This window comes from Fundulus heteroclitus, chromosome 9, assembly GCF_011125445.2.
Source record: "Fundulus heteroclitus isolate FHET01 chromosome 9, MU-UCD_Fhet_4.1, whole genome shotgun sequence".
NCBI lineage: Eukaryota > Metazoa > Chordata > Actinopteri > Cyprinodontiformes > Fundulidae > Fundulus > Fundulus heteroclitus.
Genome location: NC_046369.1, coordinates 20720067 through 20736342, shown reverse-complemented (window position 1 = coordinate 20736342; position 16276 = coordinate 20720067). Strand labels below are relative to the sequence as shown.

General features: G+C 39.0%; 1 protein-coding gene across 2 annotated transcripts in view; it reads left to right on the top strand.

Annotated features, from left to right (window-relative positions):
* The first annotated feature begins 3055 nt into the window (after positions 1–3055).
* The window catches only part of qsox1 (quiescin Q6 sulfhydryl oxidase 1), a 41730-nt gene continuing 28509 nt past the window's right edge, over positions 3056–16276 (top strand). Inside the window, exons 1-6 of one of the 2 annotated variants that reach the window (XM_036141214.1) lie at positions 3056–3614; positions 7999–8099; positions 9387–9435; positions 9655–9751; positions 10658–10748; positions 12001–12146. In XM_036141214.1, the coding sequence (XP_035997107.1) occupies positions 3323–3614; positions 7999–8099; positions 9387–9435; positions 9655–9751; positions 10658–10748; positions 12001–12146 (776 nt within the window). In that variant the 5' untranslated portion in view covers positions 3056–3322. The remainder of the gene's footprint in view (positions 3615–7998; positions 8100–9386; positions 9436–9654; positions 9752–10657; positions 10749–12000; positions 12147–16276) is intronic. The other variant, XM_036141215.1, reaches the window with a different exon arrangement.

The following is a 16276-nucleotide window of genomic DNA, read 5'->3' as shown; positions in this document are numbered from 1 at the left end:
CGTCCTGCGAGACTGATGGCTGTAAATATTCTGTCGATCCAGTTTTGACCCACTGTTACTGTAACCCCCGAACGATTGTTGTAAAATAAATACTGTTTACCTTGCAAATATGTACATAGTATATATTTGTTAACTAAATAAAAAAAAAAATTTGAAAGTGTAAATAAAGCTTTCACTGTTTCTACGTGAGCAGGTTGTGTCCTCGTGATTCCTGCTGGGTGGAGTGGGCGCAGAAGCAATCGCCTCCGGTTCTTTCAGCGCTGACAGGCGGCGCAGGAATTTCTTCACGATGTTTACTTTCCGAGCTGAACTCGGTTTTGTCGTGGTTTGGCGGCTGGTTTCCGGAAAACCCAGGATGGCATGTTGTCACTGTGGTGGATCATGTCATTATAAAGGCACAAATCTTATATGGAAGGTTCCCCAGTTTGACGGGCATTTAGGAGTATCAATTATTTTAGTTACACGTTGCATATATATGGATTTAATTATGTTTTCCATTCTTTTGTGTAACCAACATGTTGAATTTTTTTTTTTTTTTTATTAAGTTTGTATAAACAAAAGGAGTAACACTTTAAAGTCTCCCCTGGGCACAGTGAGAGCATAGATCAAACCACGGGATTCTTTAGAAAATAGTTTCAGATTCTTGAAAAATGTTTAATAATCTTGTCAGATTCTCAGGCGTAGGAGGAGACCCTCGCCCAGGGCGGCATTCACACAAGAACCAGCGATAATAAGGCCTTCACCTTCATTTTAACTTCTAGAATATGTAAACATATACCCAAGGACACCCTTTCACTTTTTTTATCATTTCGAACTGTGCGGTTTTTGTTCTTCTTTCTCTGGTATGTGGTCTAATCATATTTCTAAAAAAGTGCTTTTATGCATGCATCATCAATAGGGAGAGTATGGGTCCCTGCTTGCTGCTGAAAATAGTGATGTAGAATCTCAGATAATTTCTTGCTATCTAATTGGTTAGGAGGACCAAGCAGGGCAACATTCATGCAAGGAAGAATTTTAATTCAACCCGAAATACCCACCTTATCCTAATGTGTTTAGTTTGCACCAGCAAAGTCAAAGGCATACAAAAATCTAAAACTAAAGTATTTACATTTTTTTGCCAACTTCATAATAAATTGCATTCAGTCTGATCAGACTTAATAGCAAACTTAAAGGGGACATATGCATAGTACCCTTTTTTAGCCTTAAAATATATAATGTGGTATACTTTCTTATTTTATGAGTAAAATAACCAAATTTAAAGACAAGGCAAGTTTATTTATATAGCGCTTGTCAGTAACAAGATGTTTTGACCTGCTGCCTCATCAGTAGAGGTGGATAGTCGTTGCATCTGCTCCGTTACATTCACTTGAGTAACTTTTTGACTACTAGGTTTTTTTTTTTAACTGTACTTTTAACTTTTACTTGACCCATATATATATATATATATATATATATATATATATATATATATATATATATATATATATATATATATATATATATATAAATAAAATGGTTGTTTGTCCTGTTTGTCTCTGTTGCCCTGCGATAGACTGGCGACCTGTCCAGGGTGTACCCCGCCTGGCTACCCTACCCAGTATGAGGAACTTCACTGACTAAGCAGATCTGTTTAACCAAAAATGCACCAGAGAGAGACACCTTTAAATTTATGTTAAAATGGGACTTCTTGTTTGTACACAATCTTTGTTCTATTAATATTATTTTCTATCTGCTGAGTTCATTGAGTCACTTGGAAGACAAATCAACATGCAGTAAATAGTAGATCTTGTTATTGGAAGTCCTTTGCACTGTTCTAACATAGAAATATTGGCACTCCACCAAATCAATGGGTTCAGGTGTATAAAGTTTTCTATACAGAAACCTGACTGGCCTGCAGTCTTCAACCTTATTGTAGACTTTTGGGATAAATTTGATTGAAAGCTGCGATTCTAATTTTCACATCTAACTATCTGAACCCCCTAAGTTCCTGGGTCTGGGGATCCAGCAACAAACTTGATCCAGTAGATGTCATCAAAGTTCATGTAGGGGAGACCGGGGACAGTTGCAACACTTTTTACATTTGGCTCTGTTACTCAGAGACGGTTTGGATTAGACAAACAATTTTTTTATACAATACACTTACATCTGTCTGTTAATAGTCTAAACCATTTAAAGATAATTACAGAATCTACTTTTTTCACAATTTGCATTTGAATGTAAGGAGTCAGATGTTGCAACTGACCCCGGGCTCGGGGACAGTTGCAACATTGGTTGGGGATGGTTGCAACATGTTACAAATACAATATATTACAATATGTGTCAGTGATAGCTAAATGATTATTATCCAAAATGTTTGTTATAATATTTCAGTGTTATTTATTCATCAGCTTTGATTAGATGACAATTATAGATTTGTGTAGATTAGTAGGCCTTATGTGCAATCAATATTCAAATTGATATAAAATACAGTAGGCTTTTAGTGACATAGGAAGAATGGAACAATTTGTGAGGCTATCAACTTTTATTTAGCCTATTATCATGTAAAACATTTTTTCATTTTAGCAATACAAAAGTAAAAAAAATGTAATGTCAACAATATAACTGCATCCTGCATCTACTTCAACGGCAGTAACTTCACTTTATGGCGCCTAACCATGTAAAGTCCCATCCTTTTAGCAATACATTGAGGGGGACACATCCTTGAGAGTCTGCAAGGTTCCTGGTTCAACTCCCACACAGACTGCTTTTCTGGGTACATGAGCAAGACCCTTAACCCCAGATTGGTCCCTGGGTGCTGCAATGGGGCCCATCTCTCCCTAAAGAATGGGTTAAATGCAGAGGACATGTTTTATTGTTGCAATGAGTATAAAGATGATGTTGACTATTATTAAATGCTGTAAATATTTGTTTCATGTTGAAACAAATTATTTCAAATACTTTTTTCCACTCTTACTCAAGTACGTCCCGCCCCCCCAACTCGGCCCACTTCTGCTCCGCTCATCAGTCAATAAACTCAGCTCCCCGTGTGCGTGAACTGGCGTGTTTCTTCTCCCACGTCGCTTCGCGGCTCCTTCGTCTCATAGTTTGTTTCACCGTTTGGTCATCAGAGCCAAGTGGAAGAGAGGACAGCTGTCTCAGCGCTGTGTGTCTTGGCCGGTCGCTCGGCGGTGGGAGGGCCCATTCGGGGGTGCTGACCTTAAACAAACGAGTGGGTAGAACAAGTTGAGGGAAGTTTGTGGCCGTGGGTCGGAGAGGAAGGCGAGAGAGTGGGCGCTCTCAGAGAAGCGGGTTTAGCCGTGCAGCTGCAGCTCGGATCGGGAAGATGGCGCGGCGCTGCGCCCGTGCCACGTCTCGGTTTACTGAAGCGCCAAAGCTTTGTGTCGGGATGACAGCGGCTGCAGCCCTGTTCCTCTGCTTGGGTCTGGCTTTTCCTCCCGCTGCCGAGGCCGGGCTGTACACGGCTTCAGACCAGATCGTGCTGCTGTCCGAGGAGAACGTGGGCTCGGTTCTGGTGAACAACTCTGCCGCTGTGGTCGCGGAGTTTTACGCGTCGTGGTGCGGACACTGCATCTCCTTCTCCCCCAATTATAAAAAGCTGGCCATGGACATCAAAGGTTGGTATGGATCCGCTACCTTGTTTCATCCGGCCGCGATGGATACACGTTTAAATTATTCTCACTTCCACATATAACAAGTACAAGTACGGAAGCGTAAAAAAGAGCTTTCTTGTAACTTTTTTCTTGTAGTAGGCACAAAAAAAATCTAACATTCTCACCTACAAAATTGAGACTGAATCAGCTTTGTGTTTTTATTTATTATTTATTTATATATATATATATATATATATATATATATATATATATATATATATATATATATATATATATATATAAAGGAAGTTTGATGTAATCCTACATAGTTGTTGCAAAATACTGCTAGATTACAGAGAATGTTGTTGGTCTGCATTCACTTTTTGGGTGATCCAAAGCCGGCCCAAGGCAGAAGCAGAATTTTGGGCTTAATAGGGCCCCCAACTGACCTGGGAACAGAACACCTTAAATACCACAGGGAAGGTTGAAAAAATGTGTACATTTTAAAGCCGCAATGCAGACAGCTGCTGCTTAATGCCTCATAAAATGGCATTCTCATAAACCGGTCCAAAATTGGAGATTGCATTCATTAGATTAATTTAAGATGGTAGGTGGATATTCTTTTTGCTCTTGGTCCAGCTCTGGTTACCCTCTTTCCTCTATTTTATAATTCAAAATCATCATAATCAACAGGACCTTTTGTCTAATTAGGGTTATGAGGTAATTTTGGGACTGGTTCCTGGCCCACTGACTATTGGATTCAGGTGTCCTCAAGCAGAAACGTCTCTAATAGTTGCTGGAGCCCTTGAGGCCCATCCTGTCGTGATTCCTGAATGGAAAAACAATCCATTATAGGTGATATAAAGATTACATTAGTGGTGTTGTGAGGCTAACTAGAAGTGGCCCTTGTATTATATTCTGCTTAGGGCCCCGTAAAGCCTGGACCCTCAGCGCTGGGGTGGTGGTTAGTTTTAAAGCTTTGAACTGAAAGAAGTGGGACTTTTCTGCCCCTTGATCAATGTGGCTAAAGCTGAATTAGGCTCTGAGCAGATTGGTTTTTGGTTATGTCTCTGAGACGACTTTGATAATATGAAGGTATGTGAACAACCTGTGGATTTGTCAGCTAGTCCTGTGAGAATTCGGTTTATTTTTAGCCCTTAGCAGCCGCATGTTTTCTTATACCTTGTACCGACCCTGCTGTTGGTCATATTGAACCTTTCATCAAGGAAGTTGCTCTCATTTCTGACTGAACAACGCGTCCCAGGTCCTTTTAAATTCAACGTTTACAATGTTTCTTTCGGGTCCAGACTCTCGGCTGGCCTGATTGACTCATGCTTCAGGTTTTGTTTCCCAGTAGCTTTAGCCTTTATATGTCTTCTCACCGAAAAGCTTCATCTCAGTTTATTTTTAGTCTGGCAAGCCATCAGAAAAATTCTGTAAAATATTTAAAGCTCAAAATGCATAATTCATTCTTTTAGTTTTACTTTGACCTGGATTTTTTTTCTCTCTCTTCTTCGTCAGCATGGCAGCCGGGAGTGCAGCAAGTTGTTTTTGTCCGTCTGTTAAATAGAGCATGTGATCTAATGAAATAGTTTTTATTCTGGTCTCCATTGTGACTCTTCATAAGATCCTGTCAAGGCTGTTCCTGTAGCTCATTTACAGAACAGTGAGAGCAAATATTAATAGAATAACAGTAAGGTATAAAGTTTCTGATGACCAAGGGGTTGGGCCATTGCTACGACTCGTTCTGCAGGACTGAATCCAAATCCCGAGGATAGTTTAATGATGTGCAGATATGAAACATCTTAGGGCCCAAGGCTTTTTTCCTGATTTTTTTCTCAACATAACATTCTTAAATCTAATTATGTTTTATTCGGCAACTACAAACTGCATTTATATAATCTTGGTGACAAAAAGAGCCAATATTTGGGAGCTTCCCTCAGAAATGTAATTATCACAGCGACTGGTATTGTTTCAGAGAAAATGAGGATGAACCATAGAAAAAAAGGAGCACTATGTTCCGCTCACCAGGTTTCTTTTTTTGTATTATAAACTTTTTAGATTGAACATGAATAAGGCTAAAAACTTTTAGAAACCTGTATCCGCTTGTAACCTTTAGCAGTGCAAAGATTCATGCAGTTGAGGTAAACTGAACCAAAGTCGTGTTTTAGTGAAGACAGACCCAGGCGTTGCCTTTTGACACTTTTCGGCACCATCTACAAAAGTGTAGATTTCTTAAGTAAATCTTTTTTTATATGTCTTAAAATGCTTGTTTTTTTATACCCATATATATTTTTCACCCAATTTGAATAAAACTGTGGATACCACATTTGTCTGTGTTTAATTAAGGGAACTTACAGTAATGAACCTAGGAAAGAAAAGTAACTCTTCCCGCGGTACCAGGGGTTGGGACCCAAGAGGCTTTAGGGGACATATCATGTTTTTTCTTTTCTTTTCAATTACATTTATTTCTTCCTACAATCTTGAATTGAATGAAAACAGCCCAAAAGAAAGAAATCAAACACAAGACAGGTGAGAAAGCAGTCAAAAGTTGCCAAAAGTCACAATGTTGTGTACGGATCTCGGAGCTTGGGAAGTGATGAATTTTACCTCCGACACCCAAGATTAAAACAGCGAAAGCAGATGTTCAGTGACAATTGTAATTAAAAAAAATAATAATTATGCAACACTCAGGTACATGTAATGTCTGCTCCAACCTTGACCAGCATTGTTCATTCGATGCTAACCGGTGTGCAGCAGTAAAACTGTGTAACAATGATGCTTGTGAAAGCAAAGCAGCAGTGAATGGACGTAACTGAGAGTCTTTTCAGACTGTTTTAATCATGACGATTTGCTTGTACCAAACTAATGTAGCAGTCAAAAGGTCATTAACACGTCTAATACTCTTTAAGTTTTGGCCCTGAATGGTGACTTCAGGCTAACGTTACACATGTGGTGATGGAAAGGAAGTCATTTGGTTATTCTTATGTAAGAAAAATGCACTCTATATTGATCTGCTTTGAAAAACAGTAGAGCAAGCTGATTGTGATCAGTGGGAATGGTGGCCTTGTGCTTAGAACAGGGAGCTTTTGTCCTGGGAAGGCTCTGGGTCCCTGACCAAGACCGCCACCCACAGAACGGTCCCCGGGTGCTGTGCAGTGATCCTCCCTAAGGGATGGGTTAAATGCAGAGGACACATTTTATTGGAATGTACATTGCAATGACAATAAAGACGATCGTGTTTCATTGTTGTAAAATGTGATGACATTTTCCATGTAGCTTTAAAGGTGTAGCTGCATCAAATCAGCCTTGAACCCACATTAGTGAAGCCAGGAGTTCTACCAATCACACGTCTGTGTTTATTTTATATCTGAAATTGTATCTTAAGGCCCATCAGCTATACTACAGTATGTTTATTTGACACATTCAATTCTTTCTTTAAAATATAGATGTGGAAAAGTCATCTGAGAAGCCTAACCCTCTATGGCATAGCTTTATTTCTTGGGACAAAAATATTTCACTCCATTTTTTTAGGAGCTTTCTGATCCCTAATAATATATCAATCATAAAATCTGATCCCCACCCCATTTCCAGATTTAGGTTTGTTCCAACGGTTACAACAAACTCCAACATTTTCCATAGTTATGAGAAGTGGTCCATAAGACGCATATGCTGGTGAAGATTTTCAGTCATCCAGGTCATGATCAATCCAAAACAAATGGTTAAAAAAATAAAAACAACACGACTTCTACTCTGAAGCTTAAGGCGTTTCGCTTACCATCCAGGAAGTTTTCTCAATTCAAAAATTAAGGTTAAAAAATGGATTCTGGTCATTATTTTGGAACTAGCACATACCCACTCTGTAGAATGATATTGTCTGAACAAAAATGCCCTAACTGCATGGTGTTGATCTGAGGGAACGAACAAAAAAAACCCAAAAAACACAGTCTTAGCATTCAATTGAGGACAAAATAAGTTTTAAAATGAACAAAAATCATCCTTTGCATCTTCTTTAATGTGAATATATATTTTTTATTTAAAGTTAAAGCAAATATAAAAGTAACATTCAACTTACCAATTGATGGCACTGTAAAGCATTCAACTCCTCCTCACATGAACTCCAATCCCTCTTTTTATTGGACAAAAACACGTCTCCCCTTCCCCCAAAAACAAATAATAAAAACAGAGAATTAAAGGGGTTGTGTGAAATCAAGATGTGTGGTTTGTGGCCTGAGGGGAACATCATACCATAAATGGCTAACGGTGCAGTCGTTCATTTTTATCATTTCTCAGCATGACTTATCAACTCTTGTGTAAACGCACAGAGTCAACACAGGCCGCTGTCACACTGCGCTAAACGTTTCTTGTTGCTCTTTCACCTTCTGTCTGACTTCTGTCTCCTCCTCAGAGTGGAAACCAGCAGTGAACATGGCTGCTGTAGACTGTGCTGCTGAGGAAAACAGGAACCTTTGCAAGGACTACAAAATCACAGGATATCCCACTGTTAAGGTATTTAAACTGGCAGCACACGGCAACACGCTGCTTTTTCTTTTACAACATCTGCCATTATTTGTGGGTTTTCTGAAATCCCTCTTTTATTTATGAGGGTAGACAGAATCCACACATAAGGTCAATTGATTTAACTTTAATTTAACTTATTTATTCCTTTAAGAAATCCTCATAATGCTATACTGCTACTCTATCCAAAGATGCTAACAGAGAAAATGACAATAGGGAGTCGCAGCAAATCTCCAGAAAGATACAAATAAGGCACATTCAGGAGATGCACAACATCTGGTAAATGAAAGATGAGAGAAACATAAAAGGTTCAATCAAAAGATATAAAATAGCTTGATGGATATAAAAAAATACCTGCAGAATATGTTTTGTAAAACAGTGGAAAGTTGTGAGATGACATAAAAACCAGATTAGATAATGGACACCTTTTTAAAAAAAAAAAAAATAGAATATCAAGTTAAAGCTATATGTAAAGTTTAGATAAATTAAATAAATGTACTTCAAAGTAAAAATGTTCTACATAAGAATTAATCAAACAACTTAATTCATGACCTGCATTTATCTGTCTTGCTGTCACACATTAAGATGCATAGTTCTGAGGTTATTAACACCGCTCGATACTTTATTTGTTTTTGTATTCTTAATTTAAATTTTAAACCAGCCACAAAGTTTTAACAGTCTTAACAGTGTTTGATTTAACCTTCCTGTGAGCTCCCCTCATAAACACTCAAGTCTTGAATTTGTCATAAATTCTCTGCAAGCCCTGCTGCTGTATTTTTATGAAAACTATCTGAGTTCTGTGTCTTTTTTTTTTTTTTTTTAAAGCCATTTCATGTCAAAAAGTAGTAGTAAATACAAACAGTGATCGGGCGTCTTTACGCTGTCACTGGAGGAATGCGTCGCAGGCCTTTCAGTGTTTAGTTCAGCGTGGGTTTATGCATGTCATCCAGATCAGTGGTGTTTTTGCGTGATCGGCAGCCATAGAGCAGAAACAATCCCACCTGAAGCGTCTGCGTTTGCAGTATAGTGAATCAGTCTGCAGTGGCTTGTTTTTGCTCTGGACCGTTCAGTGAAAACGACGAAACAAAGAGGTCCTTCTGTTTGAGCTCGCGATGCAGCTTTAACATCTGCGACTCATTGTGAGCAGGAGGGATTTTGGAGGTCAAGGCGGGTCGAGAGAGGAGCCCCTCCTCCTTTGTAAAACTTGTTTTTGGATCTCTCGCTGTCATGTGAGGGTCTTCTAATCCGCTCTCACTTCTCTTTCTTTCCACTATACAGTTCTTCCATGCCTACTCCACACCAGAGTCATCGGGGGTGCCTTACAGAGGTATTTCTGCTCTCACTGAAACAAATGATGGAGCCAGAGGTTTATGAACCTACTTTTAATGTTGAATAGTGCATTGGGGATGCAGGACTAAAATACTCAATAACTGTCGTGTTCTTGGAGTTGTTGGTATTTGTGTCCAGGGAGCCACCCCTGCGTCTCAGTGAGTTATAGTCCAACTAGGGTGCACGCAGAAAAACGTCACATCCTTTTGATTTCCAGCTCGTGATGTTCGAGTATTGCGTCAATTGATCATAGACAGTCTGGAGTCTCATGGTGAGCCCTGGCCCCCCGCCTGCCCCCCGCTGGAGCCCACCAGGTAAACACTGCAGAACAAGGTGACAGTCAATTCACTTTTCTTAAAAGATGCTACCAAAACATGCTAAATACAATTAGGGTTTATCACAGTTAATTCATTTTCTCATGTCTTTTCAAAAGGGACTGTGTTAAAACGATAAAATGAAAAAAAAAAATGCATCAAACTTCTTCATGGTTACATTCTCTATTTTATCCATTCCAGCTTAGTTGTTTTCTAGATTCTATGTTTCTAATTAGTTTCAAACTAAATCAGATTGTCCTTTCTCTTATATCTACTATTTATTATTGATATATTAATTTTACAAAACCACAGAGGACCGTATAGTCCAGATATTTACAAGAAATAATAAAAAAAGGCTAACATATTTTTTGTACAACCAGGATGGCCTGCAGCTTTCTTCTCAGTAGAGTTTTTATTGGTTTATTGTTACTACAAGGCCCCCTGCGACGCCTGGACACTCCTCTGCTCAAATACGGCCACCAGCCGTGGCAGCCGGCGCGCAGCTTATCGTGATGATTCAGCTGGAAAGCCAAGCAGGAAGTGGCGCGTATTTCTGTTGCTCTATTTTTGTCTTTCTTTTGAAGAACAGTGACTTTTTCTTTTGTCAGCACTGGATCGTTTGACAAAATAAATAAATACGTTAAAGGAACATTTGTCCATAACATAACAGAACATGTTTGCAGTTATTATCTCCTTGTCTTCATTTATCGTGTGGAGAAATGGCAATAACAAAAGGGGTTTTAACGAGATGAAGTACATGTAGCTTAACACATTGAAACTGTTTGGATTTCAGAAGGCATTTAGAGGTAGGCCTAAATGCGGACCTGATCAGAAATTCTTGTGGGATATTCCTGTGATAAGATTATTTTACTGACCACCACATCTCCTCTGCTCTATTTTTTTCAGCGAGGCAGAGATCGACAACTTTTTTAAAACCAACTCGGCTCAACACCTGGCCTTAATCTTTGAAGATGCAAAGTCTTACGTTGGCAGAGAGGTAACGGCCCACGACGGGATCCTACTCTGCTGTCATTCATTTTTAGGCTCCCTCTCTTTAAACAGCAAAAATAACTTGTATGCACCACATCCCTTCACTCTATTGCATTCAGTGACAAATAAAAGTGCATAAATGTTAACTTTGATCTTTTAAAAGCATATTTGAACTTTCTTTTTTTTTAGGGTAGAATAATTACATACATTTTATGAATTTCTGAAAATGCACAAATTTAAAATTTTCCTTAAATTTTCTAAAACCATGATCAAGATTACAGGTTCACATACATACCAAATAATATCTTAGTCCTATAACAGGTTGCAAACCTGTGGCATAATTCTGGCTGAACAGCTTTCCTGGCAATGTATTTAAGTGACTTTGAATATGTCTGTATGATTGGATTGAATTAATTACTTTTTTTGTTGTAACGTCACATTTGTTATGAATTGGTGCTTTATTAGTAAAGTTATTTTAGATTTGCCGTTTTCTTGCGATTAGGGAGAACCCAGTCATTTTCAGCTGAACTTAAATGTTTGACTGCTTTATCCGTTCCAAACCCAGTTTAGATATCTATTTATATCTATTTAGGACATTTGTCCTTTTGGAGCGGCCAGTTCTATCTAAGCTTTTATCGCCTGACCCAAACAGTCACTCTGAGAGGAAAAGGAAACTTTGAAAGTATTGGAAACCACTGGAACACCAGTGTGAAGCCTAAGAAAACTGAACTGGCACGCATGGCATTGGTAGCATCATTCTGAGTTGTTTTGTTTTTTTTCCTGCCACTGGTACCACTGCATTGCATAAAGTAGATGAAACAACTAAAATGAAGAACTTCCTAAAAAAGGTTTTGAATTCCCCTCAAATCAGCAGCGAGATTGTTGAAACCCGACAAACAGTGAGTGTTCTAACAGGACACTGACGCCCAAACACCGACTAATTGATACCGACATCCAGACGCTCAACCATGGCTACTAAAAGCATGTTTTCCCTGAAATTTGCTAAGAGATTTGTTCAAATTCAAGTTCATTCTAGCCTGTATGAATAATTCTGACACTATGTGGATCAGAGAGAATCCAATAATGAATATCCATTAAAACCCAGCACCAAGAACAGTTTAAACCGATCACCAAAAGCCCTGAACTACTAAAACATTCACGCTCAAGGTTAGGTGGATGTAACCGGCATTGTGCATAAATGCTAACCTATTTTTATATGTGAGAAATTCAGTACTGTCTGCATGTGTTGTGCACTTCAGGTGACCCTGGACCTGCTGCAGTTTGAGAACATTACTGTGAGGCGGGTCCTGAACACGGAGGACGGTCTGGTGGCCAAACTGGGCGTGACCGACTTTCCCTCCTGTTACCTCTACTATCCAGATGGTAGTTTCACCAGACTCAGAGTGTGAGTGTTTCTGCAGAGTTCCTCGTTCACAACGTGGTGTTTTTTTTTTAATCTCCGACACCGACCTCGGTTCACCCTATCTTCTCTGCCTCTCTCTCTGAAGTTTGCACACTGTGGCTAGAACTGATGTTTGTGTCCGTTTCTTAGTCCAGCTTTTCACTCAGCGAGTAAAGCAATCTTACTTAAAGCTTATCCTCCCTGCTTATATGTCGCAACATGTTATGTGCCTATTTAACCATAAGTTTGAATAACATACCAAAAGAATACGTTTAACTGGTCTAATTATGATAATTATTGAAAAGTAATGAATTAGTTGGCACAGGTGCGCAACCTGAACCTGTTTAAGGATTTCCCATTTGTGAAATAAGAATAAGAACTTCAGCAGAAATATATTTGGAGAAGATTTGGACAGCTTTTATGCAGAATCCTTGGCCTCTTCTGTCTTTTTATCTGAGTGTCGGTTATAATTGAAAGCATTCTTGTGACTGTGAGCTCGTTGTGGTGGACTCTTATCACTTTCAACATGCTGCCGGTTTCCTATTTAACGGCGCTCATTGCACAAGTGCAGCTGATTTGCTATATTGAGCTGGTGGGCGGAGACTGGCTGTTTTCTTTGTTGAACAGATAACCTGTGCAGCTTTGTTCCCACAGAGCAAAGTTTGGTGTCAGACCTGAACAAATTTCTAAAACATAAAGATGAAAAGCATTTTCACTGCAACTCAAACTTCCACCTTAATTATCGACCAATATTTCCTGCTGCTGTAAGTCACCACTGCTTTGATTAATGCAGCACAGTGTGTTTTTATTTGTCTCTGCAAAACTTTAAGTCCTGAATCATTGGATGCAGAATTTGAACCATGAAGAAAATTGAAGGAAAATATATGTATTTTTTTACATGGTTTAAATTGCAAAGTAAATGTCATATTACTTCTTATTATAACTTGTAATATGCAGAAAAGCGTGTAATCCAACCACAGATTATCGATTAATTTTTTTCTATGTGACGCAACAGGATGTGAGAAAACCTCAATATTAGAGAACCTCAGGTCTAAAATGCTTTAAGATTATCTATTATTCACCTATATAACAGCTTTAGCAGTACTTGGATGCATGAACTAAAAATAAATAATAAAAACAACAACAACTTTGGATTTTATGTTACAAATTTGGAAAAAAATATAACATTATTAATTAAAAGCATCTATCGCCACCCAATAGTTATGACATGAGATTAAGCAAACAAAAAATGTAATCACAATGAAAGTGACAAAAAGGCAGGGAAATTTACAGGAAAGGATTTTATCTTTATTTTTTAAGCTTTCAAGGATTGCCAGAAACTATAATGACTATCCGTTGATAGTCCGAGACTTGTAAAAAAAGAGTTTACATTACTTTAAAATAAATTGAGCCTCTTGATTTTGATAATTTTAACACAGTGCTGATAGTCTTACTAAACATTAGTCCCTTTTCACTTTGTTGCTATGCTGCCCGTTTAAATCCATGTTAGTCCCTGTGAGTGTCTGTTCAGGGACACATAATAACCTTCCAGACTTTATTTCACTGAGCAAAACCAAAATCTTTCTGCTGTGAAACCTTTGAAAGGCAAAGGGAGGGTGCTATTTTTTTTATTTCCCGTTAGCTATTTTTTTTCCCAGTAATCATTAAATTTTGTGGTACTTGATAGCCTTGACTAATTTCACAAAATTCACAATTTCCCAAATATGTAGCAGTTTCAGTCACTCTCAGAACATCAAACTTTGTGTTATGTGCTTCGATTTTTTTCACAACTTCTCCAACATGGCAGACTACTTGGAGGGTGCTTACTTTATTTTTTATCTCTGCTGCGATAAATGAATCGGGTAAGAAGTTGCCACCCGAATTCTCTCCAGCAGCTGTCATGTTCAGGGTTTTGCCCATTTTTCTGTCAAAATAAAGTTTTAATCTTGTCATTACATTTATTTTTAAAACATTTAGTTGATGTCAACATGTTTTCCATTGGGATATTGCACAATACAGAGATTTCCCTGAACTGCAATTTACTGTACTTTAAAAAAAAAAAAAAAAAAAATACACAATCCAGTAAGTCATACGATGCAGGTGAATTCTGTATTTCCTTCAAAGTAATCTTTGATTTGCAGGTACCGGGGGAAAAAAATTAAGTTTTCTTCAAACTGTATTGCTCTTTTAAATCTTGGAAACTCATCAGACAGTCATCTCTGATTATTGTACAAATTATTCCTTTTTGTTCCCACTTCCTAAATCCTGAATCATGAGCGTTAGATATAAAACCATCATCATGAGCAACTCAGCTCAACATATTAACCTCTTTCTACACTTTACTTTAACTTGACCAAACCATACACCCAGCGTATGAGAAATTATAGAATCAAGAGAGTCCTGTAAAGCTTTCTTTTGTTGGTCATATATGGGAAGCATGCTGTACTTTTATTTGATTTATGTCTGACAATGGTTATGTTTTTTAGGCTATTGAGTACCATTCGCCCCTCGCTCTTTAGACATTTGACACCACTTTTTTAGTTGGTAAAGATAATTAAAAAACATGTGTCATGTTCCACATTAGATGCACTACTTTGTGTTGGTATGTTGTGATAAATCTAAAAAAAATACCTAAAGGTTTGTGGTTGTTAGGTGACAAAATGTGAGAAAACTCAAGAGCCACAGCATGTTAAGAACCCCAGCCATTGCTGCTGCCTGAAGGATGCAAAAAAGCTCCTGCAGAGTTATCTGCATTGTCTATTGTCATCTACTGTGTCCACAGCAGTCTGTGGTACAGGCTGTAAAAACGGGTTCTGCTCTGCCCGTCTACGCCTCGTTGTTCCACGTCAGCAGTCTTGAACAGTCCTCCCAACATAAATGGATTCATTAAAACAAAAGTCAGCTCCTGGATCTGTTTTTAAATAATCTGGGTTTGTCTTGGGTATTTAAGCGCGGACGGCCTCAATCAACAATGTGAGCTGGAGAGGCGATTTTTGTTGTTGTTGTTATTATAGATATTGTATCCTGATCCAATTATTTTCACACATTTAAACAGCTCCAGCCTCCTAAAGTTTATTTTTCTCCCAATCATGAGGGTTTGTTCTAAGTTGCGAAAAACATCAGTGGTCCCCATTGTTTTAAAGCAGCCGCCTCGCTTTTTTATTTTTATTTTTTTTTTTTGCTGGAAAGCTTTGTTGCAACCTCATTATCTGAACCCTATTCATGAGAATACTTTAAAACATCTGGCCTCTTAATGGGATCAGAGCATCAAAATCGCTGCTATTATTCACAATCATAAAGCGGCTCTGATCGCTCCTCACCCCGCAAATTCATCTGCTGTTTATGCCTCTTTGTTTGGCCGTTTCAATAACTTGGCATGCAAAGAGGGCTCCTTTTTAGTTGACAAATGCAAAAAGGAAATGATTTATTGCCGATTTATTTATTCACCCTCCATCTCCACCCCCCCCCCCCCCTCCCGTCTCCCACCCCCCTCATCTCGATCACTGTACAGAAGGGAGGGTTTTTAATTTCTTGCATGAAAACAATGCCATTGCTTCTCTGGCTTCACCTGCCAAACAAGACCCGGCCGCTCACGGCGACAGATGGCGTCCCATCATTGCTGAATATCTGATTGATCCTGGGAGAGCAGAGTGCATCTGTGCGTGCGCGTGTGTGTTATCTTGATCTATGTGTGTGCGTCACACAGGGGAACGCGTCTCACATTCGTCATGCATGTAATGTTTGCTGCTCCCAGGTGAATCCGTTTCGCTCTCGGCCCACCCTGACGCCCGCCCGCCCGCTGGCCCTGGGGATCAGTGGATGAATGGCTTTGCCCCCACGTCTCTGCACTCCCATCAGACACGCAGGTGTAATTGAGTCCCTGGCTGGCGTGAGTGAGCGTAGGGCCAGAGTATCCATCCTCCCTATTACCATCCAGCTCAAGGTTTATGGCGCTCCTCTTCTCTCTCTCTCTCTCTCTCTGCATGTGACAAGGAGAGAAAGCTGGGGGGGGGGGGGGTAATACAATAATGGCTGAGCTTCCAGTTTGCAGGGTTTGCACATGGCTAAATAATCAGCAATCTCTCTCAGTACGACCAGCACCATCTGCTCGGTGCTCGGAAACTAATTATATA